General features: G+C 38.9%; 1 protein-coding gene across 4 annotated transcripts in view; it reads left to right on the forward strand.

Annotated features, from left to right (window-relative positions):
• The window catches only part of PTPN4 (protein tyrosine phosphatase non-receptor type 4), a 178,466-nt gene that overhangs the window by 125,196 nt on the left and 30,707 nt on the right, over nt 1-22,563 (forward strand). For all 4 annotated transcript variants that reach the window (XM_027099162.1, XM_027099164.1, XM_027099165.1 and 1 more), the window contains exons 13-15: nt 816-884; nt 8,525-8,650; nt 10,383-10,541. In XM_027099162.1, the coding sequence (XP_026954963.1) occupies nt 816-884; nt 8,525-8,650; nt 10,383-10,541 (354 nt within the window). The remainder of the gene's footprint in view (nt 1-815; nt 885-8,524; nt 8,651-10,382; nt 10,542-22,563) is intronic.

The raw sequence follows: 22,563 nt of genomic DNA on the forward strand, positions 1-22,563 counted from the left end.
CCATCTATGTAAATGGTTATATTTGATATTCTAAACATTTGTGTTCATTCATCAAATAATGTGATGTGGCAAGTAACAGATTCTCTGAGAACCAAGTTTTTATTTACAAATTTGCTCTCAACACATTGGAGTACCACAGAGGAAGCTCAGTTCCCAGGCATAAACGGTGTGCTTGGAAGACAAATCACCTTCAAGATAACCCCCTGTAATGCCCAACTCTTAACCATATTCTGACCTTCATTCCTTCTTATATAAAAATATCTGGAGTTGCCTGTATCTGGACGTGGAGGGATTTGAGGATGTGTCTGTGATCGTTATCAGTAGGTGAGGAGGAAAAGCTTGCTCAAGGAAAGAGCAGTTCTTCGAGATCTCCCCCAATGTGTCAGGCCCTTGTTGAAGGAGTAGTAAAGACACTAGCCAAACCGCAGACGTGGCAGGAGGGCAGGGCTTAGATGAGCTGGGACAGCGCAACCTGTTTCTGAGTCTAGAGGGAGTGCCTTTCCAGGGCATAGCAGAGGAGGAATTCCTCTCAGACAGAATTACTTCTTTCATGCTCACTCCCAAACAAAGGAGTATCTGAAAACAAAGTGTCTTTGGAACACATCCTTGTTCATTAATGGAAGAACTGTAATTAAGCTTCATCCATCCAGGTAGAAGTGGAATATAGTCCATTCTTTCCTTCTTACCCTCTGCTCCCTTTTCTCTGCTAGAAATATCTTGTCTCATGTAATTGTAGTATAGTCATGCTGTGTGTTGTCATTTTATCTTGTAGTTCTCTTTAAGGTTTTCTTATTGTACATATTTATCTATTTCAGTGGGAGAACTGAAGTCCAGTCAGTTCAATATGGCAAAGAAAAGGCAAATAAAGACAGGGTGTTTGCAAGGTAAGCCACTTCTAATTCAGTGTCTGAATTTTTTTTAAAGCAAGGTTAAAATTGCTAAAAACTCTTTTTCCAAATATGATTACAGAATTATCACATGATTCCTTCTTTAATTAAATGATAAATTATGTTGAGCGAATAATGAAATAGTTTGTCTAGTTTACTCAATCAGGTTTTTTTAGTGGACCAAGGATTGTAACCCTGACTAGGCAGAATCAAGTATTATATTATTAAGATAACATTTTGTTGGAAGGCTTGTTTCCCTTTTGTTAACATTTTTGAGAAACATAGTGACTCATCTCATATATTACCCAGCCCATTTCTTCTTTCTTTAAATCATATTGTTAAGAAATAAGTTGCTTTTTATTTGGGTGCTATTTTGTTATCTTCATTTTTTAAGATCTGTTAATAACCAGTTTGCTTTTCAACCAGTGAGATGACATGATCAGATTTATGGTTTAGAAAATAGTTTTATAAGCAAGTATAGAGAATGAATTAGAAGTAAGGCTGGGTACCCAGAGACCGGTTAGGTTATTGCAGTAATCCAAATGAAAATAACAAAGGTCTGAACTAAAACATTGACAGTGAAGTGGTTACTAGGGAACAAATTTGAGGAGCTTATTTTGCGAGTGGAACAGGCACAAGTTGTTGACCCGTTGGTGGAGGTGTGTGAGAGACAGGAGTGTCTGGAGAGACTTGTCAGCTTGGAGTGACATAAAATGGACAGGGGCTACAGGAGAGAACAGACTCGTAATAGAAGACGTTAAATTGGCACAGGTCTAGTTTGAGATGCCTGAGCAACGATCTAACCAGATTGTCCAATAGATGATTGAAAACTCAGCCAAGAGCTCTGACGAGGGAGAGTGACCAGATTGGTGGCAGCTGATCTTTACTGAAGACCTACTGTGCCGAGCATTGTTTCAGGCCTTGGGAACACAGTGAAGAACAAGTAACCCCTCTTAGTCTCATGGAGGCTGCACTCTGATTGGTGGAGCAGGCGCCTCATATAGTGAGCGCTGAGGCAGGGAAGGCCCTGGGCCGGAGCCAGTAGTGGGCAGGGTGCGCATGGCAGTGATCCAGGAGATGGCTAGACAGGCAGGCAGCGGCCGGAGTCTGTGTGGCCCTGTGCTGGGAACAGTGAGGACTTAGGATTGTAAATGGAGGCCAGGGGGACTGGGGGCATGGGAGGGATATAAACTGACTTGCATTTTTAAAGTGTGGTAGAGTTCTTGTGCTTTAGAGTGATAAACTGAAGTATCTACAAGTATCATACGGTTTCTGGGATTTGCTTCAGAATAATTGGGGGGCGAGGTGAAACAGGATTCTCATGATGATGCTGTTGAACCTGGGGCCTGAGTACACAGGGTTTATCAAACTCTTCTTTCTACTTCTGTTTATATTTGAAATGTTCCAAAATAAAAAGATGGGGGAGGGTGGGAGATTAGCCTGGCTGCTGGGATAGAATCACTCTGTGGGGATGTGAGTGGAAGAGGGTGACCAGTTAATCTCATAATGGCTAATGCTTATTTTGTACTTACCTGTGCCAGGCAGTTTTTGTATATTAACTCACAACCCCCAAACTCAGTGAGGTAATAAATCCATTACAGATGAGAAAACTGAGCGAGTTTGAATAATTTACCTGAGATTGTACGGAGAGTGAGGGATGCAGCAAGATTCTAACCAGGCATCCCAGGTTCTTACCCACACTTTTAACCTCTGTGCGGTAGTTTTTGCTGTTCTGCGTGAGAAGCTTGACTCCTTCCCTGTCTCACATGTGAAAGATGATCCCGTTTATTGTCTGTCTCCTTCACTAGGTAGGATGTCAGCTCTAGGAGGACGGGAGTTTGTCTGTCTTAATTCACCACAGTAGCCACAGTTCTCTAATGAGTGGGGTATGGTAGATGTTTTTTAAATGAAGCAGTGTATTTTCAGTGAAAATAGCTTAGAGAGGGTGAGTCCTTAAAGAGGTCATGAGCTTAGAGTCTGCTGCCAGTGGAGGCCTGAGAGTTTTAATAAACGAGAAGTGGAGAATTTTGCTTTTGACTTTAATTTTGCTCTTAGTCTTTGTCCGAAAGACCTCCTGCTTTGTGTTTCTAGGGTAAAAAGCTGCTGTTTATTTCATTCCTCCAAAAGCAGAAACTGCTTTATTGCTCCACAAGTGATGGCTCATTTTTTTTAAAGCTCCAACAATGCCAAATAACATAAAGAAAAATCGTAGGGCTTCCCTGGTGGCGCAGTGGTTGAGAGTCCGCCTGCCGATGCAGGGGACACGGGTTCGAGCCCTGGTCCGGGAAGATCCCACATGCTGCGGAGTGGCTGGGCTCGTGAGCCATGGCCGCGGAGCCTGTGCTCCGCAACGGGAGAGGCCACAACAGTGAGAGGCCCGTGTACCGCAAAAAAAAAAAGAAAAAAGAAAAATCGTTACCCCCAACACAATCATTTAAAATTGTTTTGTATTTACTATTCAAGATTTTGCCATGTATATACTCACAGAGATATTGATATGTATGTCTATATTTTATTTGTTTTAAACATTGTTTCATACTTTTTGTTGCTTGTTTTTATCACTTAGCATATCATAGGAATTTTCTTCGATGTTGAAAAATCTGCAGTCATTCATGTCAGTAAATCTTAAACACTTAAGTCCTTTTATCCTGAGCTGTAGATTTAATTGCAAGATCCTTCCCTTCGTCCTGCCACCGGTCCGCGTGCACAGTCAGAGTCATTTCTGGGGCTGAGGCTGTGCCAGCACTGTGCCTGGAAAGCTTGTAAAAATAAAAAACAAATAATATTACAAGTTCCTTGGAGTAAGGACATTTGAAACAAAAAAATCATTAGAACATGATTTTTTATGTGTTTGAATAATAAAATTTACTTGGGTTTTTTTTTTCCCCTTCATTCCTGGCTTACCCTCATCCTGATTTGTCTATGAATGATCTCTCCAATCAGAAAATTGTCAATGAAAAATGCCTTGATGTAGGAAAGATTTCACTGGTCAGGGCATATAGCATTTTGCTGTGATAAGTTTAACTTGAATTTGAATGATGTAATTCATTTCAGCATTTGTTCAAAAAAGTTTTGAAATTGATTTATTTTTAGATTTATTGAGGGAAATATTGTCAGTTTCTCTATTAAATATAAATCTTGGTGTCATATTAGTGGCTTGGTTATTTCAGAAGGGAGAAAGAAAGAAAGTAAAAACACAGAGATGTCTGCCCCAATAGATACAGCTACTGAAATTACTCAAATTCCTCCTTTCCACAGTCATACTTTTTTTTTTTTTTTTTTTTTTTTTTTGCTGTACGCGGGCCTCTCACCGCTGTGGCCTCTCCCGTTGCGGAGCACAGGCTCCGGACGCGCAGGCTCAGCGGCCATGGCTCACGGGCCCAGCCGCTCCACGGCATGTGGGATCTTCCCAGACCGGGGCACGAACCCGTGTCCCCTGCATCGGCAGGCGGACTCCCAACCACTGCGCACCAGGGAAGCCCTCATAGATACTCTTGTTTCCAGTTTGAAAGTATTAAGGACCTGTACAAAGGTAAAATGTACAGTAAAATGTTAATTTGAAACCATTTTCCTTGAAATTGCTCTTGAGAAAGGAATAGTTTACTTCCTATCAACTTTGTTTTAACTTAAAATGTACATATTTATTCTAGTTCTTAGTACTATAACTTTTTTGCAACACTCCTTTCAGACTTGTTAAAATCAAAGTAAATATTTTTCTGATTCTTCTGTTAAAATAGCACCATAACAAAATACTTGCACTTTTTTATTCTTTTCCTAACAAGAAGCTTAACTTTTTGTCTTGCTTGATATTTGTAAAAATACTGAACATGATTTCATAACTAGTTCTACTGTAACATGATATCCTAATATGAATACCAAGTCATAGGTGTGTTTATATATTAATGTTAATATCACATGCAAATGACTTCCTTTATTTATATGTGTAAATGCTTTAATATTTTGAGCATATCAGATTTTGAAAGATATACAGATAGTTACACCTGCATCTTACTAGTTCATTTTTTTTTCCAGAGCAGTTCCCAATGCATTTTATTTTATTTTATTATTTATTTATGTTTTAAATTTAATATTTAAAAAAATTTTTTTTAAATTTTATTTTATATTGGAGTATAGTTGATTAACAGTGTTGCGTTAGTTTCAGGTGTACAGCAAAGTGATTCAGTTACACATATACAAGTATCTTCATTTTCAAATTCTTTTTCCATTTCTGTTATTACAGAATATTGAACAGAACTCCCTGTGCTATGCAGTAGGCCCTTGTTGGTTACCTATCTATCTATCTATATATCTATTTATTTATTTGGCTGCACCGGGTCTTAGTTGTGGCATGTGAACTCTTAGTTGCGGTATATGGGAGCTAGTTCCCTGACTAGGGATTGAACCCAGGCCCCCTGCATTGGGAGCGTGGAGTCTTAGCCACTGGACCACCAGGGAAGTCCCTGGTTATCTATTTAAAATATAGCAGTGTGTACATGGGAATCCCAAGCCCCAGTCTATCTCTCCTCCCCCACTTTTCTCTGCCTGGTAACCATAAGCTCATTTTCTAAGTCTGTGAGTTTGTTTCTGTTTTGTAAATAAGTTTATTTATATCATTTTTTTTAAGATTCCACATATAAGTGGTATCATATGATATTTGTCTTTCTCTGTCTGACTTACTTCACTTAGTATGATAGTCACCAGTCAGATAGTTCTTCATTTTATATATGCATTATTAAAATGTGAAATTGTTTAACAGGTTATCTTATAAAACAAATATGCATTATTCAGTGAGTAGTAGAGATAAAATTCCAATATGATGGGCCCCAAATAACTTCCTGTTTCTTTTGTTGTGCTGGAATTGTATGAATCTACTTTGAAATAATAAGTCATCATCTAGGACAAGTACTGTTTTAATGATCCCATTAGCTCTGAAAGACTAAGCTTTTCTGGGATTGTGATGATCTGATGCATATCTATCAAAATACCCTAATGGTTTTAGCAATTATTAAATTATTCTGTTAGAGTATTAGAGAATTCTAGAATTCTTGTCCACTCCTTGGAATTTTAGTTGGCAGTATAAATAGTTAGAAAAGATTTCTCCTTAAACTTTTTATGTAAGGTTGTTTTTTTCAGCAATAATAAATGTTAACTTATTTTTCTGATACATCAACTCTTTGAATTGCTTTCAAACTTTTTCAGTTATCATATAATATCTAAGAAGAAAGCAAAAGAATGTTCCCATGCAACAGAAAAATAAGGTGCCATGGTCAGAAAATAAATTTACCACATTGCAAACACTGATGAAGTGTGGTATTTTTTTCTCTGAAGTTTCCACACTCAACAGGAAACATAGACAGCAAGCTTGAGTGGGTGGGTCTCTGAGGTTAAAACTGTTAATAAAATACCTTGAAATTTAGTTTTAAATGCAAAGCATTTCCAACCATGTTTAGTTTATTAACAACAGTAAAGTGTTCTGATGCTTTGTATTAGGTGAGTATAACTGGATTTTTTTCCTCCTTCAAATGACTCTTTCCCTCTTTTAGAAAATGAAAATAGTTGATCTCCTGACTGTGGCTAGTGAACTCACTTAAACAGTTTACATTTAATAATCCAATATGTGAGTAATCTGTTTACTAACATTAATAGAAGAGCCATAAATGCTGTTTATTTTAATAATCTTTACTTCATTTAAAAAATCTAATGCATGAGATAATATACTTTATTTTTATTTTATTGTGACTGATGAGGTGGTTAGACTAAATGGTATCCTGACTTGTCTTCAAATCAGAAAATCCTGTAATTTAAACTCATGGTAATGGGAAATGTTTATGTTTTAATGACTTCAGATTCACTTATGAAAAATGAAATCTGACTCAATGACTTTTTAAAAAAATTGATAACATTACATCTCTTTTAGAAAATGTTCAATGTTCTTAAATTAAGGAGATGTCAGTCAACTATATTTCAATTTAAAAATAAATAAAAGAAAAAAAAGCAACATCATTAGGCCAAACTAAAAAGATTTTAGCTATGAATACATGAAATGATAGGGCATTTGTGTGCTTTAGATTCAGAAGTAATTTAAGTTCCTTGTGGTTTAGTAAAATGAATAAACTAAAACATTCCACTGAAAACGTAGATACTCATAGATCATTTCAGAAGGTAGGGGAGGACCGTAGGAGCATACATTTTACTAGGAAATTTTGATATTCAGGTGTAGAAGCTTAAGTGGTTTGTCTGTGGGAAGGTCAAAGCTAGGATTGATGGTCCCCACTCATTGTTTTTTTTTTTTTAAATAAATTCATTTATTTATTTTTGGCTGCGTTGGGTCTCTGTTGCTGTGCACAGGCTCTCTCTAGTTGCGGTGTGCGGGCTTCTCATTGCAGCGGCTTCTCTTGTTGCGGAGCACAGGCTCTAGGCGCACAGGCTTCAGCAGTTGTGGCACACAGGCTCAGTAGTTGTGGCTCGTGGACTCTAGAGCACAGGCTCGGTACTTGTGGTGCACGGGCTTAGTTGCTCCGTGGCATGTGGGATCTTCCCTGACCAGGGCTCAAACCCGTGTCCCCTGCATTGGCAGATGGATTCTTAACCACTGCACCACCAGGGAAGCCCCCCACTCATTGTTTTAATGCTTCCTACTATGTATGTAAATTTTCTTGAGTACTCGTGGTCAGTGTTACCATGCTTTGTAGTTTAGTCTGTTTGTATGTGCTTCAGTGAGTTATTACTGAAATATAAAACTGTCTAAGTTTAGAAGCTGATATATTATGTGTTTTTATGTAATTTGCTTAATTCATTGTATTAACCTTCATATGAACTCTGCATGTCAAAAAGCTAGGCATTTAAATAGATATCATGTATTTTCCATGAACTTTGGCCACTTTTTGAATTTGCATAAAAAATGACTTCAGTTGCTAATTCACCTAAAATTCTAAGGGTTTTTGACCTCAGTAAGGATCAATATCTTTTCTGAAAAGATCATTTACTTTCTTTATCACTATAATAACTGACAATATACAGGTTAGAAAACATACGCTACTCCCCACCGTGAGACAAAATAATTAACCTTCCAAATGTTTCCTAAAGAAGAAAAGAAAAGAAAAAAACCCACTGACCTACTGTATATAAAAGGGGAAAATTTATAAATAAAATATACACAATTATCATTTTTATCTTGTCCTCATTGAGGCAGAGGGCCAGGGTTTAGGTTTAAGGACACTCAGGAGATGATGTGTTAGGAATTGTTTAAAACACCACAAGATAAGCTCAAGTCCCAGAGACGCTGGGACAGAGACAGACAATGTCTAAAATATAATGTTGGCAGTATCTGGGAAAACTTGATAGCCAACGATTCCATTGTTTTTTTTCTTTCGTCTTTCTTTCTTTGTTTCTTTCGTTTTTCTCCTCTTCCCTATTCTCTTTCCTACTTTTTCTTGCCTTCTTTCTTCATATAAAGCAGATTTCCTTTCTTAGGAAATTGTTTGGTAAGTAGCCTCCAAATGCATTAATTTCTTGTAAATAAACGTGTTGTGTTTACTCATCTAGAATATGATGTATTAAGACAAACTGTAAGGTTTGGTACATAGTTTGGGGTAAAAAATAAAATTTTTTGCATATTATTTAAATTATTACTCCAGATCCCCAAGTAAGCCCTTGGCACGGAAATTAATGGATTGGGAAGTAGTAAGCAGGAATTCACTATCTGATGACAGGTTGGAAACACAAAGCCTTCCATCGCGATCCCCACCTGGCACTCCAAATCAGTAAGTACATCAGGTGTACGTTTTGCTAATTTCTAAATGTTTGGCTGTATGTTTCCATTGCCTGAAGATTATAATATGTAAAATTAAAATTTTTCAGTTAGACATGATTTTCGTTGCTCCAAGGCATTATTTCCTCTCAGCCTGGAGCTCAGTGTGTAAGCAGAGCATGACATAAAGATGCTCACTTAACTACAAAGCTGACTTCCACAGTCAGGGTCACTAGCCAATATATCAAGGCCTATTAGTAGACTTAAAATCTGGGAATATGGTTGTAGCTGACATAAGTCTTTTCCATATGTATCTCCAGCATAATTTCGAGGAGAGTGCATATTATTTGAACATGCTAAGTGTTGTGATTCTCTTGCTGAAGCTTCTACCCTGCTTCTGCTGTGCCAGTGTCTGTGGTCTAGGAAAAGGGATTTCCAGCCTCAGTTCCCACCAGCTCAGCCATAGCTCAGCTGAGAAGCACATGTTACTCAGCACTTACTGTGTATGCACTTCATCCTAGCATTTCTCACAAAAGCTGGATGCTTGGGTGTAGGTAGTAATAATAAGATAATAAACGTGTACTGGCCAAAGATGTTATCTTAATTTCATAATGTTAACAAGTGTGTTGTATGTATTATATGTATGTGATTAAGATAATGATAACAAAATGAATGTCACCATACTGACCGTCCTTGTTAACCCAAAAGGTTGATATAAGAAATATTTGAATTTTGGCATGGAATATAATATTTAAAGAAGTCTTCCTCTGGACATATTTCATACACATTCATGTTCAATAAATGTGCACTAAATTCTACAAGTTGTTTCACTGATGGGTGTTTGTCAGCTTAAGAGTAAATTCCTACCATATTGGAAGTAAAGTGTGTGCACAAACAGCTTGGTTCACAGCAGGTTACCTAATAGCTAGGTGTCTTCGTCACTACTTAGAAACAAAATAGACTCAAAAGTTTGTGCAGTGTCTTGCTAATTGCAGAGTGCTAAGCCATCTTTTTTATAATAGACTGCATATAAATTCAAAGGCTAATCAGCTTGTTGGAGAAGATCCAGAACCTTCTTTCTCTGGTCCCTTTTCCAGCCAGCCGTTCCTTATTTGTTACCAGTACCCCACTAAACAATTACAGCAAATTATGGAAGACACATCAAATTTAAACCAGATGGTTGAATTAATTAATTGTCACTAACTCTGATCAGACTTTCTGTTAATGAAACAATTTTATGTATGATATGAAGAAAATTGTTCTTTCCCTAAATCCTAAAGTGACTCTGTCACTTATGAAGATGGAAATATGGTATTCAGTATCTCTAGTCTTAGAAATTATAGAAAATCACATAAATAAAAGTATTTATTAAAGGGTTAAAAAAGAATTCAGACCAGAGGATATTTCTGAATTATTGGGTTCTCTCCTTTTATTTTGTAAATGCTGATTAAGACGCACATTTGTAGTGACTGAAACCTAGAAACATTAAGGTTGGTGGGGATAATAGATGATTGAAATAGATAAAATCCCCGTGGCAGATTGCTAACTCTAGCTCAGACCTTTTGACTTCCTATTCTGTGTTTTTTCTGTTTATACCATAGTGTCTTTGTCAGAGACTCAGCTTAGTAAAATGTGGTCAGTCTTAAAAACACACACCCACTTTCTACTGCAATCATATAAGGAAGAAACTTGAACATACTGAGTTACAGTACATTTTTACTCAGTTTTTGTTCCTCTTCTCGTAGTCGAAATTCTGCATTCACCCAAGAGGGAACCAGGTTACGGCCGTCTTCAGTGGGCCATTTGGTCGGCCACGTGGTTCACACCTGCCCCGGCGAGGCGTTCGTGAGGCATCGGTCTCCATCTTCCACGCAAGCTAACAGCATTGTTTTGGAATCATCTCCGTAAGGCCTTTTTGCATTTAGCTTCCTTTTTATGAGGAATAATGCCCCAAATTGTTTCATTTGAAATAATCTGGGAAATTATAGTGTTTGATACAAGACTTTATGTGATGTTTTAAAAATTTATATATTTGTAAATGTGCTTATTTGTTCCTGAAGGTCTTGGTGACCCCCACCCCACAAAATCGCTGCTATTATTTTGTTGGCTCTGTATATTCTTGAACTTTTAGTGCACATTGTTACATATTTCTGTAGATAAATGCATCACTGTGGTCAGGCAGTAAGGTGATGAAAGGTAGAGTTTTCTTAATATTTTTCAGGAAGGGAACCATAAGGATGAATAGACAGTGTTGGGGAGATGAAGTAGCAAGGGAGAACATCACATTGAAAATAAGTTACAGAACGTGTGCATACCTCATTCTAAAATTCACTCCTATCTCATTACAAGTTGATGCATAAATTAAACTTCATAATTCAGTATATCAGTTTAATGCACAACATACTTACCTCACATTAATAGGCAGTCTTGATTTATTGGTTCATACAATACAGTTAGTTCATACGCAAGTAAAAATACAGTGCAAGAGTTAGAAAAAAAGTAAAATACTTTATAAGATACATAGGTAGGTAAGAGGATTCATTAATTGCTGAGGAGGAAAAAGGGGTTTCAGATACAGTGAACGTGATGAGGGTTGAAGAAAGGGTGGGTCTGAGTGATGGAGAGCAGGTGGAGTGGCCAGCACAGCAGCTGTAGGTGCTCCAGGAAAGCGCGCCTGGTCTGTAGGAGCGACTGCTGTCCTCTGTGGGCGCCAGCAGGGAAGGCGGCCAAGCTGTCGGTACCAGTGGGCGTTTAGTCTGGCTAACGTGTATCTGGGTGAAAGATTTGGATTGTGTGTGGACATTTTAAAGGTTGGAGGAATAGAAAACTATACACTGCACAGTGACACCTGTGGAGCATGGGTGGACAGGAGTTAGGATTGGTGGAAATTTAATGTTATATTACTTTAAAAATTATAACTCTAAACTTTTTGATTTTTAATAAGCATGTATTTTCTACTTCTAAAACTTTAAAAAGTACAGTAATTAAAGACGTGATTGAAATGTTAACTGATTAAATTTTCAAATGACATGCTTTCGGCACATGAAAGCCGACCACTTGGAGGAATCACAAAGTCCGTGTCATCACAGACAGAACGGTGTCACTCCTGGGGCCTGACCACATGATCTCAGTCTAGTTTTTGTAGAGCCCTTTCCGTAGAGCCCATACACATCTGCCTATGCATACAATTGAGTATTTCCTTTCCTAAATTTTATAGATTCACAAACCCCCCAAATCACTTACCTCTTCAGAATACCTTTGTTCTCTTTTCCTGACCTGAAGTGGAGGAGGAGGTTCAGGATAGGTTGGAACCATGCAGAGTTTTTCTTCGCCTGCCCAGTCCAGCAGAATTTCAAATGCTTGGGGCTTTCTCTTTGGACATCTGTTTTATGAAGCTTAAGTATTTGTATTCAGTTTTGAATCTATAACACTGCGTTGGAAATTCAGCCAATCCTCACCTTAAGAATAATGAGAGAGCTCTGAAAAGACAAGCTTAATGGTAAACTAATAAAAATAACTTACATTGGTAGCTTACAGTCAGCTTTTTCATAAATTATCTCATTGTTGTATTCAAGAGAACTCAATAAAATAGGAAAGCTATATAGCCCCCCTTTACAGATGAGAGAGCCACACTAACAGCATTTGTCCCAATTTATAGAGCTAAAACTCGGGTTTTCTTACCTGAGCCACTCTGTAGAACTGTGTATCCTGGACAAGGCTTTGTTGATTTTTTTTTTCAATTTAGAGGAAATATTTTTCAACTTGGAATCCATAGATTTTAGTTTTACATTGGCCAAATGTGAAAAGAATGCAAACAATATGTTGGATTAAGCACAGAGCATTTCAACGTAGCACAATACATTGAAATTGATGTTGCGATATCTCACCAGTTTCCTGCTCTTTGAGGGAGTCCAGGGGCATTCAGGTGAGCCTGACTTCAGGCACTGGGTGAGCTTGCCCACTTCCCAAGGAGAAAACGCTATTAATTCGCAGGTGTGTTTACTGTGGAAGCAAACAGGAGGCTGTTGTACTGCTTAAAATTACTGTTTGTAGGCAGGGATGATTGAGATTACATCCTACCATTTCCTTCCTTTCTTTAAATGATCCACAGAAAATTAGACTGTTTTTAGTTTGTGATTTTTCTGAGATAAACATCAGCCCTAAATTAATTTTAAAATACTTAACAGATTAAAAAATAAATAAATTCCCACCACAATGCTAAGACGTAACAGGGAAGCTCAGGTATTTCTACAAAATAATTGCAAAGTGTGTGAGTGGGATGGATACGGTTTTATTTTTTATTATGATACAGATTGCTAACAGCTGCAACAGAGAACTGTTTTGAGTGCAGAGGAAGCTGCCTCACTGCTGACCTTGAAGCACTCATGAGGAAACTTACAGCCACCTGGACTGAAACAAGTCAGGAAAGCTTTGGCCCACCTGGCTTGATTGACAGTTTTAACAACCATTTATCTGTTGTATGTTTGAAGTGTGGATATCTGGTTGAACACAGAGAGGAATTCCCCATGTTCTCAACTTCATCCTTCAGTTCCTAATCACCAGAGACTATGCAGATTTCATAATCCTCAAATGTTAAATCCAGTTCCCTGAGCTATTCTTTCCTAGACTGTCCCGTTCCAGTCTTATCTTTATCCAACCTAATCAATTCCTTTTGCTTCGTCCTGAAAGCTTTGCCTTCCCTCTGCCCCTCTGAGCTACTGGCACTGATAACTTCACCTGCAGGCTCAGCGTAACCCAACTCCCATGCCAGCCTTGATCAGGTCTAGTGATATATCATGGACCAGGCAAATACTAGGCTGCTGTAGGACAAGGAAATAAGAGAAGCAAAGGGGGTGGAGTGGAAGGAGTGTTGAGCCATGGGGCCTCAGAGGGCGCACCCTGTTAGATGCTGTACCTGTGGCGGCAGGACTAAGCACGGATCCCTGGGCTGCTGCTCTGCAGCGTACTTACCTGCAGTCCACCTCTGGCAAAAGCCTCCCTTACTTGCAGTTGGGAGCTGAGGTCAGAGACTTGGACTTTGGCTGAAACCAGGAATTTCAGGTCTGGGACCTTGCTTCTGGAGTAGATTCCTACTGATAGAATAATATGACATTTTCAGTTCTATTCTATTAATCACATCCCCGGGAGTTTCTATGCACTTTAATTGCCTTGAGCATCAATTAGTAATCAGTCTGAAATGGTGTTTACTTTGAAATACTCTGAATGTCACTATAAATTAGCCAAAGTATCAAGAAGCCTGAATTTTGAACCAGAATTTTATCTGTATCTTACGGAACATAAGTATGGCAGGGGTAAATGCCCAGTGAAGACTTGGATGACGCTAGTGATCGTAATTGAGTGAGACAAGAGCTGCTGGTATGTATTTTAGAAAATAAGGTTTTAAAAGGAGCCATCATTCCTGGCAAGTTTGTATTAGTGTCTACCAAGAATATGGTTTTTGTTTTCTAGTCTTAAATTAGAATAAACTTTATGCTTGTATGAAGGGTGTATTTGTACAGTTAAACCTTTGGCAGCATTTTTTTTTAATTTACAGTTTTAAGAGTTTATCCTGCTCATTTTTCTTTTTTATGAGTAATTACAATAATCTCTTTGGAACTATATTTTCTACACTCTCCCTATGACAGATTTTTTCCAGCTCCCATATTTAACGCCAAATGACTACCTCTACTTGTAAGACTCCAGGCACAGCCTTGATCCCTACTTCTTTCTTTGGTTCCTATTTCCCTAGTCCTGTCTAAACCATCTGATAGTAGATGCTCGTCTTCTTTTAGGTTATAGGTCCCTTCTCTCAGGTGCCAGCTGTTATTTCTAGTGGGGCTGTGTCCCACTATGCTGCCTGGTTGTTCTTTCCAAGTATGTGATGTCTTTTCATTCTGTTTTCCTTGGTAGTTTTTGTTTATTTGTTTGTTTATGTTTTAGCCTAGAAATAGTACCTTTTTATTTTATTTTTTTAATTAAAAAAATTTTTTTGGCTGCAGATGAGTTGGGAGATTGGGATTGACATATACACAATAATATGTATAAAATAGATAACTAATAAGAACCTGCTGTATAAATAAATAAATAAAATTTAAAAATAAATAATTTTTTGGCCGCTCCATGCAGCTTGTGGGTAGGGTCCTGGTTCCCCTGGATCCCCGACCAGGGATCGAACCCAGGCCCCGGCAGTGAAAACGCCAGGTCCTAACCAGTGGACTGCCAGGGAATTCCCAGTGGTACCTTTTTAAAGAACTGGCCTATTGCATGATATTATTTTAAATGTATTATAATTTCAAATTACAACACATGGTTTACCTATGAAAGTCATCTTCCTAGATAATTGTTTAGTAGATTGACTTCGTATGATACTTATACATTAAATATGAACAGGGAAGTTATTTGTTACGATAAATTGAGTTAATATGAGTATGTCTTTAAAATGTAATTGATACCTTTTGCCCAAAATAAGAATTTTAGAAGTCTGTGTTGATATTCTTGATTACTTTTATAGACAGTAGTTAGATAGGTAGATAGACAGATAGACAGAAAGAGAGTGTGTTTGGTTATTGAAGCTGGAAACACAGGAAGGGGAAATTGTTACCAGGATTACTGGGAGAGTGCATAATTAGTTTGTGAAAAAGCTCCCCAGACCAACCTTAACCTCTGCAGTGACCAGGCCCATGGAGAGCTTGTCCATCACTCTCTGTGAAGTTACCTTAACAAGAAAGTTACATAAAACAATGAGAGAAGGCAGGTAGCACCTGTCCTGAAATCCAAAATTATATCACCCTTTCCTCTCTTAGATCTTGGCTGACCCTCTGCCTGTACTCCATTCTCCTCACCCTTTCTTTAGAGCTTGGCTCAAATCCCAGCCCGAGCCTCTACGCTTGGACTCTCTTCCTATCTGGGTCTTCTTGTGGACTTCAAATGAGTAAAGGAGAGGGTGTATTCAGATACCCATTGGAGTCCGGCAAGTAACACTGGGTGGGATTCATGTGGCCTGGAATGCCTGTGGCCCATCTAAAGGCAGCAGCTACCACTTGGCTTTTTCCAGTTGTTGGCAACCTGTAATGCAGGTCTATTCTTTCCAAAGCTTCCACGTTTTTCATTCTGGAAATCCAGATTTTGTATGTAATTTTTAAAATGTAGTCAACTCACATTTTTAAAGTGAACAGGCCAAATGTATGTTGGCAAAAATTGGCCCACAAGCCATGAATCTGCAACCACTGTTCCTGTACAGTGATTTCTAATCAGGAAGTAGATAATAAAAATCACTTCTGGAGCTTTTTGGACTGTATACGCCGGGTCTCTAACCCTGGAAACGCAGACTCAGCAGTCTAGCAGAATGTCCCGTGGTGTCAGTGCTGTCCCTCTCTTGCAGCTGAGTGTTGCCATCATGGTACCCCTGCCCACCAGGCCTGGCTCGCTTAGATACTGGGCTGCACAGCAGGCTGGGGTTTGTCCCTGTTGTTTGTCTTGGTGCTGTGCTTAGACTGTTATCTGAACCAAGAATAAAGTTGTTCTGACTCCATTCCCACCTGATCTCAACCTTACACTCTTCCCCCAAGGCCTTTGGTTTTTATAAAAATTTATTTATTTTATTTTATTTATTTTATCTTTGGCTGTTCATTGCTGCACACAGGCTTTTCTCTGCTTGCAACGAGTGGGGCCTACTCTTCGTTGCAGTGTGCAGGCTTCTCACTGCGGTGGCTTCTCTTGTTGGGAGCATGGGCTCTAGGTGCGCAGGCTTCAGTAGTTGTAGCATGCAGGCTCAGTAGTTGTGGCTTGCGGGCTCTAGAGCGCAGGCTCAGTAGTTGTGGCGCACGGGCTTAGTTGCTCCGCAGCATGTGGGATCTTCCTGGACCAGGGCTCGAACCCGTGTCCCCTGCATTGGCAGGCGGATTCTTAACCACTGTGCCACCAGGGAAGCCCCAGACCTTTAGTTTTGAGACTGAACATTTCCCAGGTGTGGCAACTGTATGCAAAACTAGAGGAAAGCTTCTCTTTGCCTTGCCTGAGTGGTTATACTTAGTCCTGAGTAAGGGATGAGACCTATTGGTTGATCCATGTGGAGTCCAGTGACGTCCAGCTTTCGTAAAGTCTTGGAGGCTTCTGACCAGCTGCTTGTTAGAGATTTCCCATCGGAGGCTGTACCAAGGGTTGCCCGCCTCTGTCTGCCCTGGTCCCTGCAGCAGGCCATGGCCAAGGCACGCAGCTCTCTCCTAGCAGTTTCTTGCACAAGCAGCGCTTGAATGCATCGCCTTATAGAGGCTTGGGTTCTTGGCAGTTGAAATTAGCAGAATAAAAACTAGTATGTTTGGGATCTGGAATCTCTGGCCATCAAGGTAGACCTCAGAGAAGCTTTGGCTGAAAAGGGGAGGTGTGCTCTCTGATGCAGTCCTCATAGACTTATCAGAAGCTAGAGCATTTTGTGCCCTGAAGACTTCTGGGTAGAAAGCTGAGTGGTTATTATTGTTCACTGCGTATTTAGTGATTATATTTTACACTAGATTATGCCGTTGGAGGAGGGCTATATTTTCTCTTAGGGGAAGTGAGACCATTCATCGTTAATCCTGGCTGACGCCCTTGGTGCTAAGCAGATTTTAGCATCGCTACCACATCTGTCACGTGTCTAGCAGCAAGTCTCTCAAGAAGTTCACAGCTTCTCTACCAAGGGGAGCATATGTTTCCAAGAGCCACTCTGGCAGTAACCTCTGTGTTAGTTATCTTGGGCTAAATTATGCTCTGGTAGCACATTCCCCCAACTTACAGTGACATACAGCTACAAGGGTTCTTTCTCTCTTACATTCTGCATACGTGGTGGATCACCTGTGGGTCTGCTGCACGTCATGGTCATTCTAGGGCCCAGCCTGACCGCAGCCCCTGTTTGGGACTTGGCTGGTCTCCTGGCTGAGGGAAGAGAGAAATACAGAGCTTCCTTTCAAAAGAGGCTACTCACATTTCATTGGCTAGAGCAAGTCATATGGCCAAGCGTGATGTCAGCCAGGGAGGAGTAGAGGGTAACTTTGAACAATAATATGATCTAATACAGTTTTGCTTCCTCAAGACCTTACAGCTGTGTCTTGGGTGTCAGTCATCAGTCAACAAAAATAAGCAGGATCTGGCTGAAGCTTGTGCCTGGTTACCACAGCAGCTGGCAACTCTTTCCTCTGCCCTTAGGCAGTGGGATAATAATGTTTCTATTTCCCCAGAGGACCTCCTCCCACCTCAGAGGTAAATAATAACCCCTGTGGTGATCAGTACTCTTGACGAGAACCGTTTTCGCCTTGCCTGGTCCCTTAACCTCCATGACTTCCACGGACGCAGGCTTCCTGGGGTCCAAGTTTTGAACCACTGGTTCCCCCTTCTGGCCTTCGTGAAAAACTCACCTTGTTACTACATGCAGGGTGCTCGGTTGTTTTTGTTTTTCTTTTTCAATTTTTGAATTTTATTTTATTTTTTTATACAGCAGGTTCTTGTTAGTTATCTATTTTATACATATTAGTGTATACATGTCAATCCCAATCTCCCACTTCATCACACCACCACCCCCTGCTGCTTTCCCCCCTCAGTGTCCATACATTTGTTCTAAACATCTGTGTCTCAATTTCTGCCCTGCAAACAGGTTCATCTGTACCATTTTTCTAGGTTCCACATATATGAATTAATATACGATATTTGTTTTTCTCTTTCTGACTTACTTCACTCTGTATGACAGTCTCTAGATCCATCCACGTCTCTACAAATGACCCAATTTCCTTCCTTTTTATGGCTGAGTAATGTTCCATTGTATATGTGTACCACATCTTCTTTATCCATTCTTCTGTCGATGGGCATTTAGGTTGCTTCCATGACCTGGCTATTGTAAACAGTGCGGCAGTGAACATTGGGGTGCATGTGTCTTTTTGAATTATGGTTTTCTCTGGGTATATGCCCAGTAGTGGGATTGCTGGGTCATACGGTAGTTCTTTTTTTAGTTTTTTAATGAACCTCTATGCTGTTCTCCACAGTGGCTGTATCAATTTACATTCCCACCAACAGTGCAAGAGGGTTCCCTTTTCTCCACACCCTCTCCAGCATTTGCTGTTTGTAGATTTTCTGATGATGCCCATTCTAACTGGTGTGAGGTGATACCTCATTGTAGTTTTGATTTGCATTTCTCTAATAATTAGTGATGTTGAGCAGCTTTTCATGTGCTTCTTGACCATCTGTATGTCTTCTTGGGAGAAATGTCTATTTAGGTCTTCTGCCCATATTTGGATTGGGTTTTTTGTTTTTTTAATATTGAGCTGCTTGAGCTGTTTATATATTTTGGAGATTAATCCTTTGTCCGTTGATTTGTTTGCAAATACTTTCTCCCATTCTGAGGGTTGTCTTTTCATCTTGTTTGTAGTTTCCTTTGCTTTGCAAAAGCTTTTGTTTCATTAGGTCCCATTTGTTATTTTTGTTTTTATTTCCATTCTAGGGGGTGGATCAAAAAAGATCTTTCTGTGATTTATGTCAAAGAGTGTTCTTCCTGTGTTTTCCTCTAAGAGTTTTATAGTGTCCGGTCTTACATTTAGGTCTCTAATCCATTTTGAGTTTATTTGTGTATATGGTGTTAGGAAGTGCTCTAATTTCATTTTACATTCAGCTGTCCAGTTTGCCCAGCACCACTTACTGAAGAGACTGTCCTTTCTCCATTGTATATCCTTGCCTCCTTTGTCATAGATTAGTTGACCATAGGTGCGTGGGTTTATCTCTGGGCTTTCTATCTTGTTCCATTGATCTATATTTCTGTTTTTGTGCCAGTACCATATTTTCTTGATTATTGTAACTTTGTAGTATAGTCTGAAATCAGGGAGTCTGATTCCTCCAGGTCCGTTTTTTTCCCTCAAGACTGCTTTGGCTACTCGGGGTCTTTTGTGTCTCCACACAAATTTTAAGATTTTTTTGTTTTAGTTCTGTAGAAAATGCCATTGGTATTTGATAGGGATTGCATTGAATCTGTAGATTGCTTTGGGTAGTATACTCATTTTCACAATATTGATTCTTCCAATCCAAGAACATGGTATATCTCTCCAGCTGTTGGTATCATCTTTAACTTCTTTCAGCAGTGTCATAGTTTTCTGCATACAGGTCTTTTGTCTCCCTAGGTAGGTTTATTCCTAGGTATTTTATTCTTTTTGTTGCGATGGTAAATGGGAGTGTTTCCTTAATTTCTCTTTCAGATTTTTCATCATTAGCATGTAGGAATGCCAGAGATTTCTGTGCATTAATTTTGTATCCTGCAACTTTACCAGATTCATTGATTAGCTCTAGTAGTTTTCTGGTGGCATCTTCAGGATTCTCTATGTGTAGTATCATGTCATCTGCAAACAGTGACAGTTTTACTTCTTCTTTTCCAATTTGTATTCCTTTTATTTCTTTTTCTTCTCTGATTACCGTGGCTAGGACTTCCAAAACTATGTTGAATAACAGTGGTGAGAGTGGACACCCTTGTCTTGTTCCTGATCTTAGAGGAAATGCTTTCAGTTTTTCACCATTGAGAATGATGTTTGCTGTGGGTTTGTCGTATACGGCCTTTATTATGTTGAGGTAGGTTTCCTCTGTGCCCACTTTCTGGAGAGTTTTTATCGTAAATGGGTATTGAATGTTGTCAGAAGCTTTTTCTGCATCTATTGAGATGATCATATGGTTTTTCTTCTTCAGTTTGTTAATATGGTGTAGCACATTGATTGTTTTGCGTATATTGAAGAATCCTTGCATTCCTGGAATAAACCCCACTTGATCATGGTGTATGATGCTTTTAATGTGTTGTTGGATTCTGTTTGCTAGTACTTTGTTGAGGATTTTTGCATCTATATTCATCAGTGATATTGGTCCGTAATTTTCTTTTTTGGTAGTATCTTTGTCTGATTTTGGTATCAGTGTGATGGGTGGCCTCATAGAATGAGTTTGGGAGTGTTCGTTCCTCTGCAGTTTTTTGGAGGAGTTTGAGAAGGATGGGTGTTAGCTCTTCTCTAAATGTTTGATAGAATTCACCTGTGAAGCCATCTGATCCTGGACTTCTATTTCTTGGAAGATTTTTAATCACAGCTTCAATTTCATTACTTGTGATTGGTCTGTTCATATTTTCTATTTCTTCCTGGTTCTGTCTTGGAAGGTTATACCTTTCTAAGATTTTGTCCACTTCTTCCAGGTTGTCCATTTTTTTGGCATAGAGTTGCTTGTAGTAGTCTCTTAGGATACTTTGTATTTCTGTGGTGTCTGTTTTAACTTCTCCTTTTTCATTTCTAATTTTATTGATTTGAGTCCTCTCCCTCTTTTTCTTGATGCGTTTGGCTAATGGTTTATCAATTTTGTTTATCTTCTCAAAGAGCCAGCTTTTAGTTTTATTGATCCTTGGTATTGTTTTCTTTGTTTCTGTTTCATTTATTTCTGCTCTGATCTTTATGATTTTTTTCCTTCTGCTAACTCTGGGTTTTATTTGTCCTTCTTTCTCTAGTTCCTTTAGGTGTAAGGTCAGATTGCTTATTTGAGATTCTTCTCATTTCTTGAGGTAAGCTAATTGTATTGCTATCAACTTCCCTCCTAGAACTGCTTTTGCTGCACCCCATAGCTTTTGGATCGTCATGTTTTCATTGCCATTTGTCTCTAGGTATTTTTTGATTTCTTCAGTGTTTAGCCTCCATGTGTGTTTTTTACTTTTTTTCCCCCTGTAATTCATTTCTAGTCTCATAGCGTTGTGGTCAGAAAAGATGCTTGATATGATTTCAATTTTCTTAAATGTACTGAGGCTTGATTTGTGACCCAAGATGTGATCTATCTTTGAGAATGTTCCATGTGCACTTGAGAAGAAAGTGTAATCTGCTCTTTTTGGATGGAATGTCCTATCAATTAAATCTGTCTGGTCTATTGTGTCATTTAAAGCTTGTGTTTCCTTATTAATTTTTTGTTTGGATGATCTGTCCATTGGTGTAAGTGAGGTGTTAACGTCCCCCACTATTATTGTGTTACTGTCGATTTCCTCTTTTATAGCTGTTAGCAGTTGCCTTATGTATTGAGGTGCTCCTATGTTGGGTGCATATATATTTATAATTGTTATATCTTTTTCTTGGATTGATTCCTTGATCATTAGCAGTGTTCTTCCTTGTCTCTGGTAACATTCTTTATTTTAAAGTCTATTTTATCTGATATGAGTATTGGTACTCCAGCTTTCTTTTGATTTCCATTTGCCTGGAATATCTTTTTCCATCCCCTCACTTTCAGTCTTTATGTGTCCCTAGGTCTGAAGTGCGTCTCTTGTAGACAGCATATACATTGGTCTTGTTTTTGTATCCATTCAGTGAGCCTGTGTCTTTTGGTTGAGCATTTAATCCATTCATGTTTAAGGTAATTATCGATATGTATGTTCCTATTACCATTTTCTTAGTTGTTTTGGGTTTGTTTTTCTAGGTCCTTTTCTTCTCTTGTGTTTCCCACTTAGAGGAGTTCCTTTAGCATTTGTTGTAGAGCTGGTTAGATGGTGCTGAATTCTCTTAGCATTTGCTTGTCTGTAAAGCTTTAGATTTCTCTCCGTCTAATCTGAATGAGATCCTTGCCGGGTAGAGTAATCTTGGTTGTAGCTTCTTCCCTTTCATCACTTTAAATATGTCATGCCACTCCATTCTAGCTTGTAGAGTTTCTGCTGAGAAATCAGCTGTTAACCTTATGGGAGTTCCCTTGTATGTTACTTTTCGTTTTTCCCTTGCTGCTTTCAATAATTTTTCTTTGTCTTTAATTTTTGCCAATTTGATTACTGTGTGTCTCGGCGTGTTTCTCCTTGGGTTTATCCTGTATGGGACTCTCTGCGCTTCCTGGACTTGCGTGGCTATTTCCTTTCCCATTTTAGGCAAATTTTTGACTATAATCTCTTCACATATTTTCTCGGGTCCTTTCTCTCTC

Source organism: Aethalodelphis obliquidens, unplaced genomic scaffold, assembly GCF_003676395.1.
Source record: "Aethalodelphis obliquidens isolate GAN/ISIS:26980383/991018 unplaced genomic scaffold, ASM367639v1 scaffold129, whole genome shotgun sequence".
Classification (NCBI taxonomy): domain Eukaryota; kingdom Metazoa; phylum Chordata; class Mammalia; order Artiodactyla; family Delphinidae; genus Aethalodelphis; species Aethalodelphis obliquidens.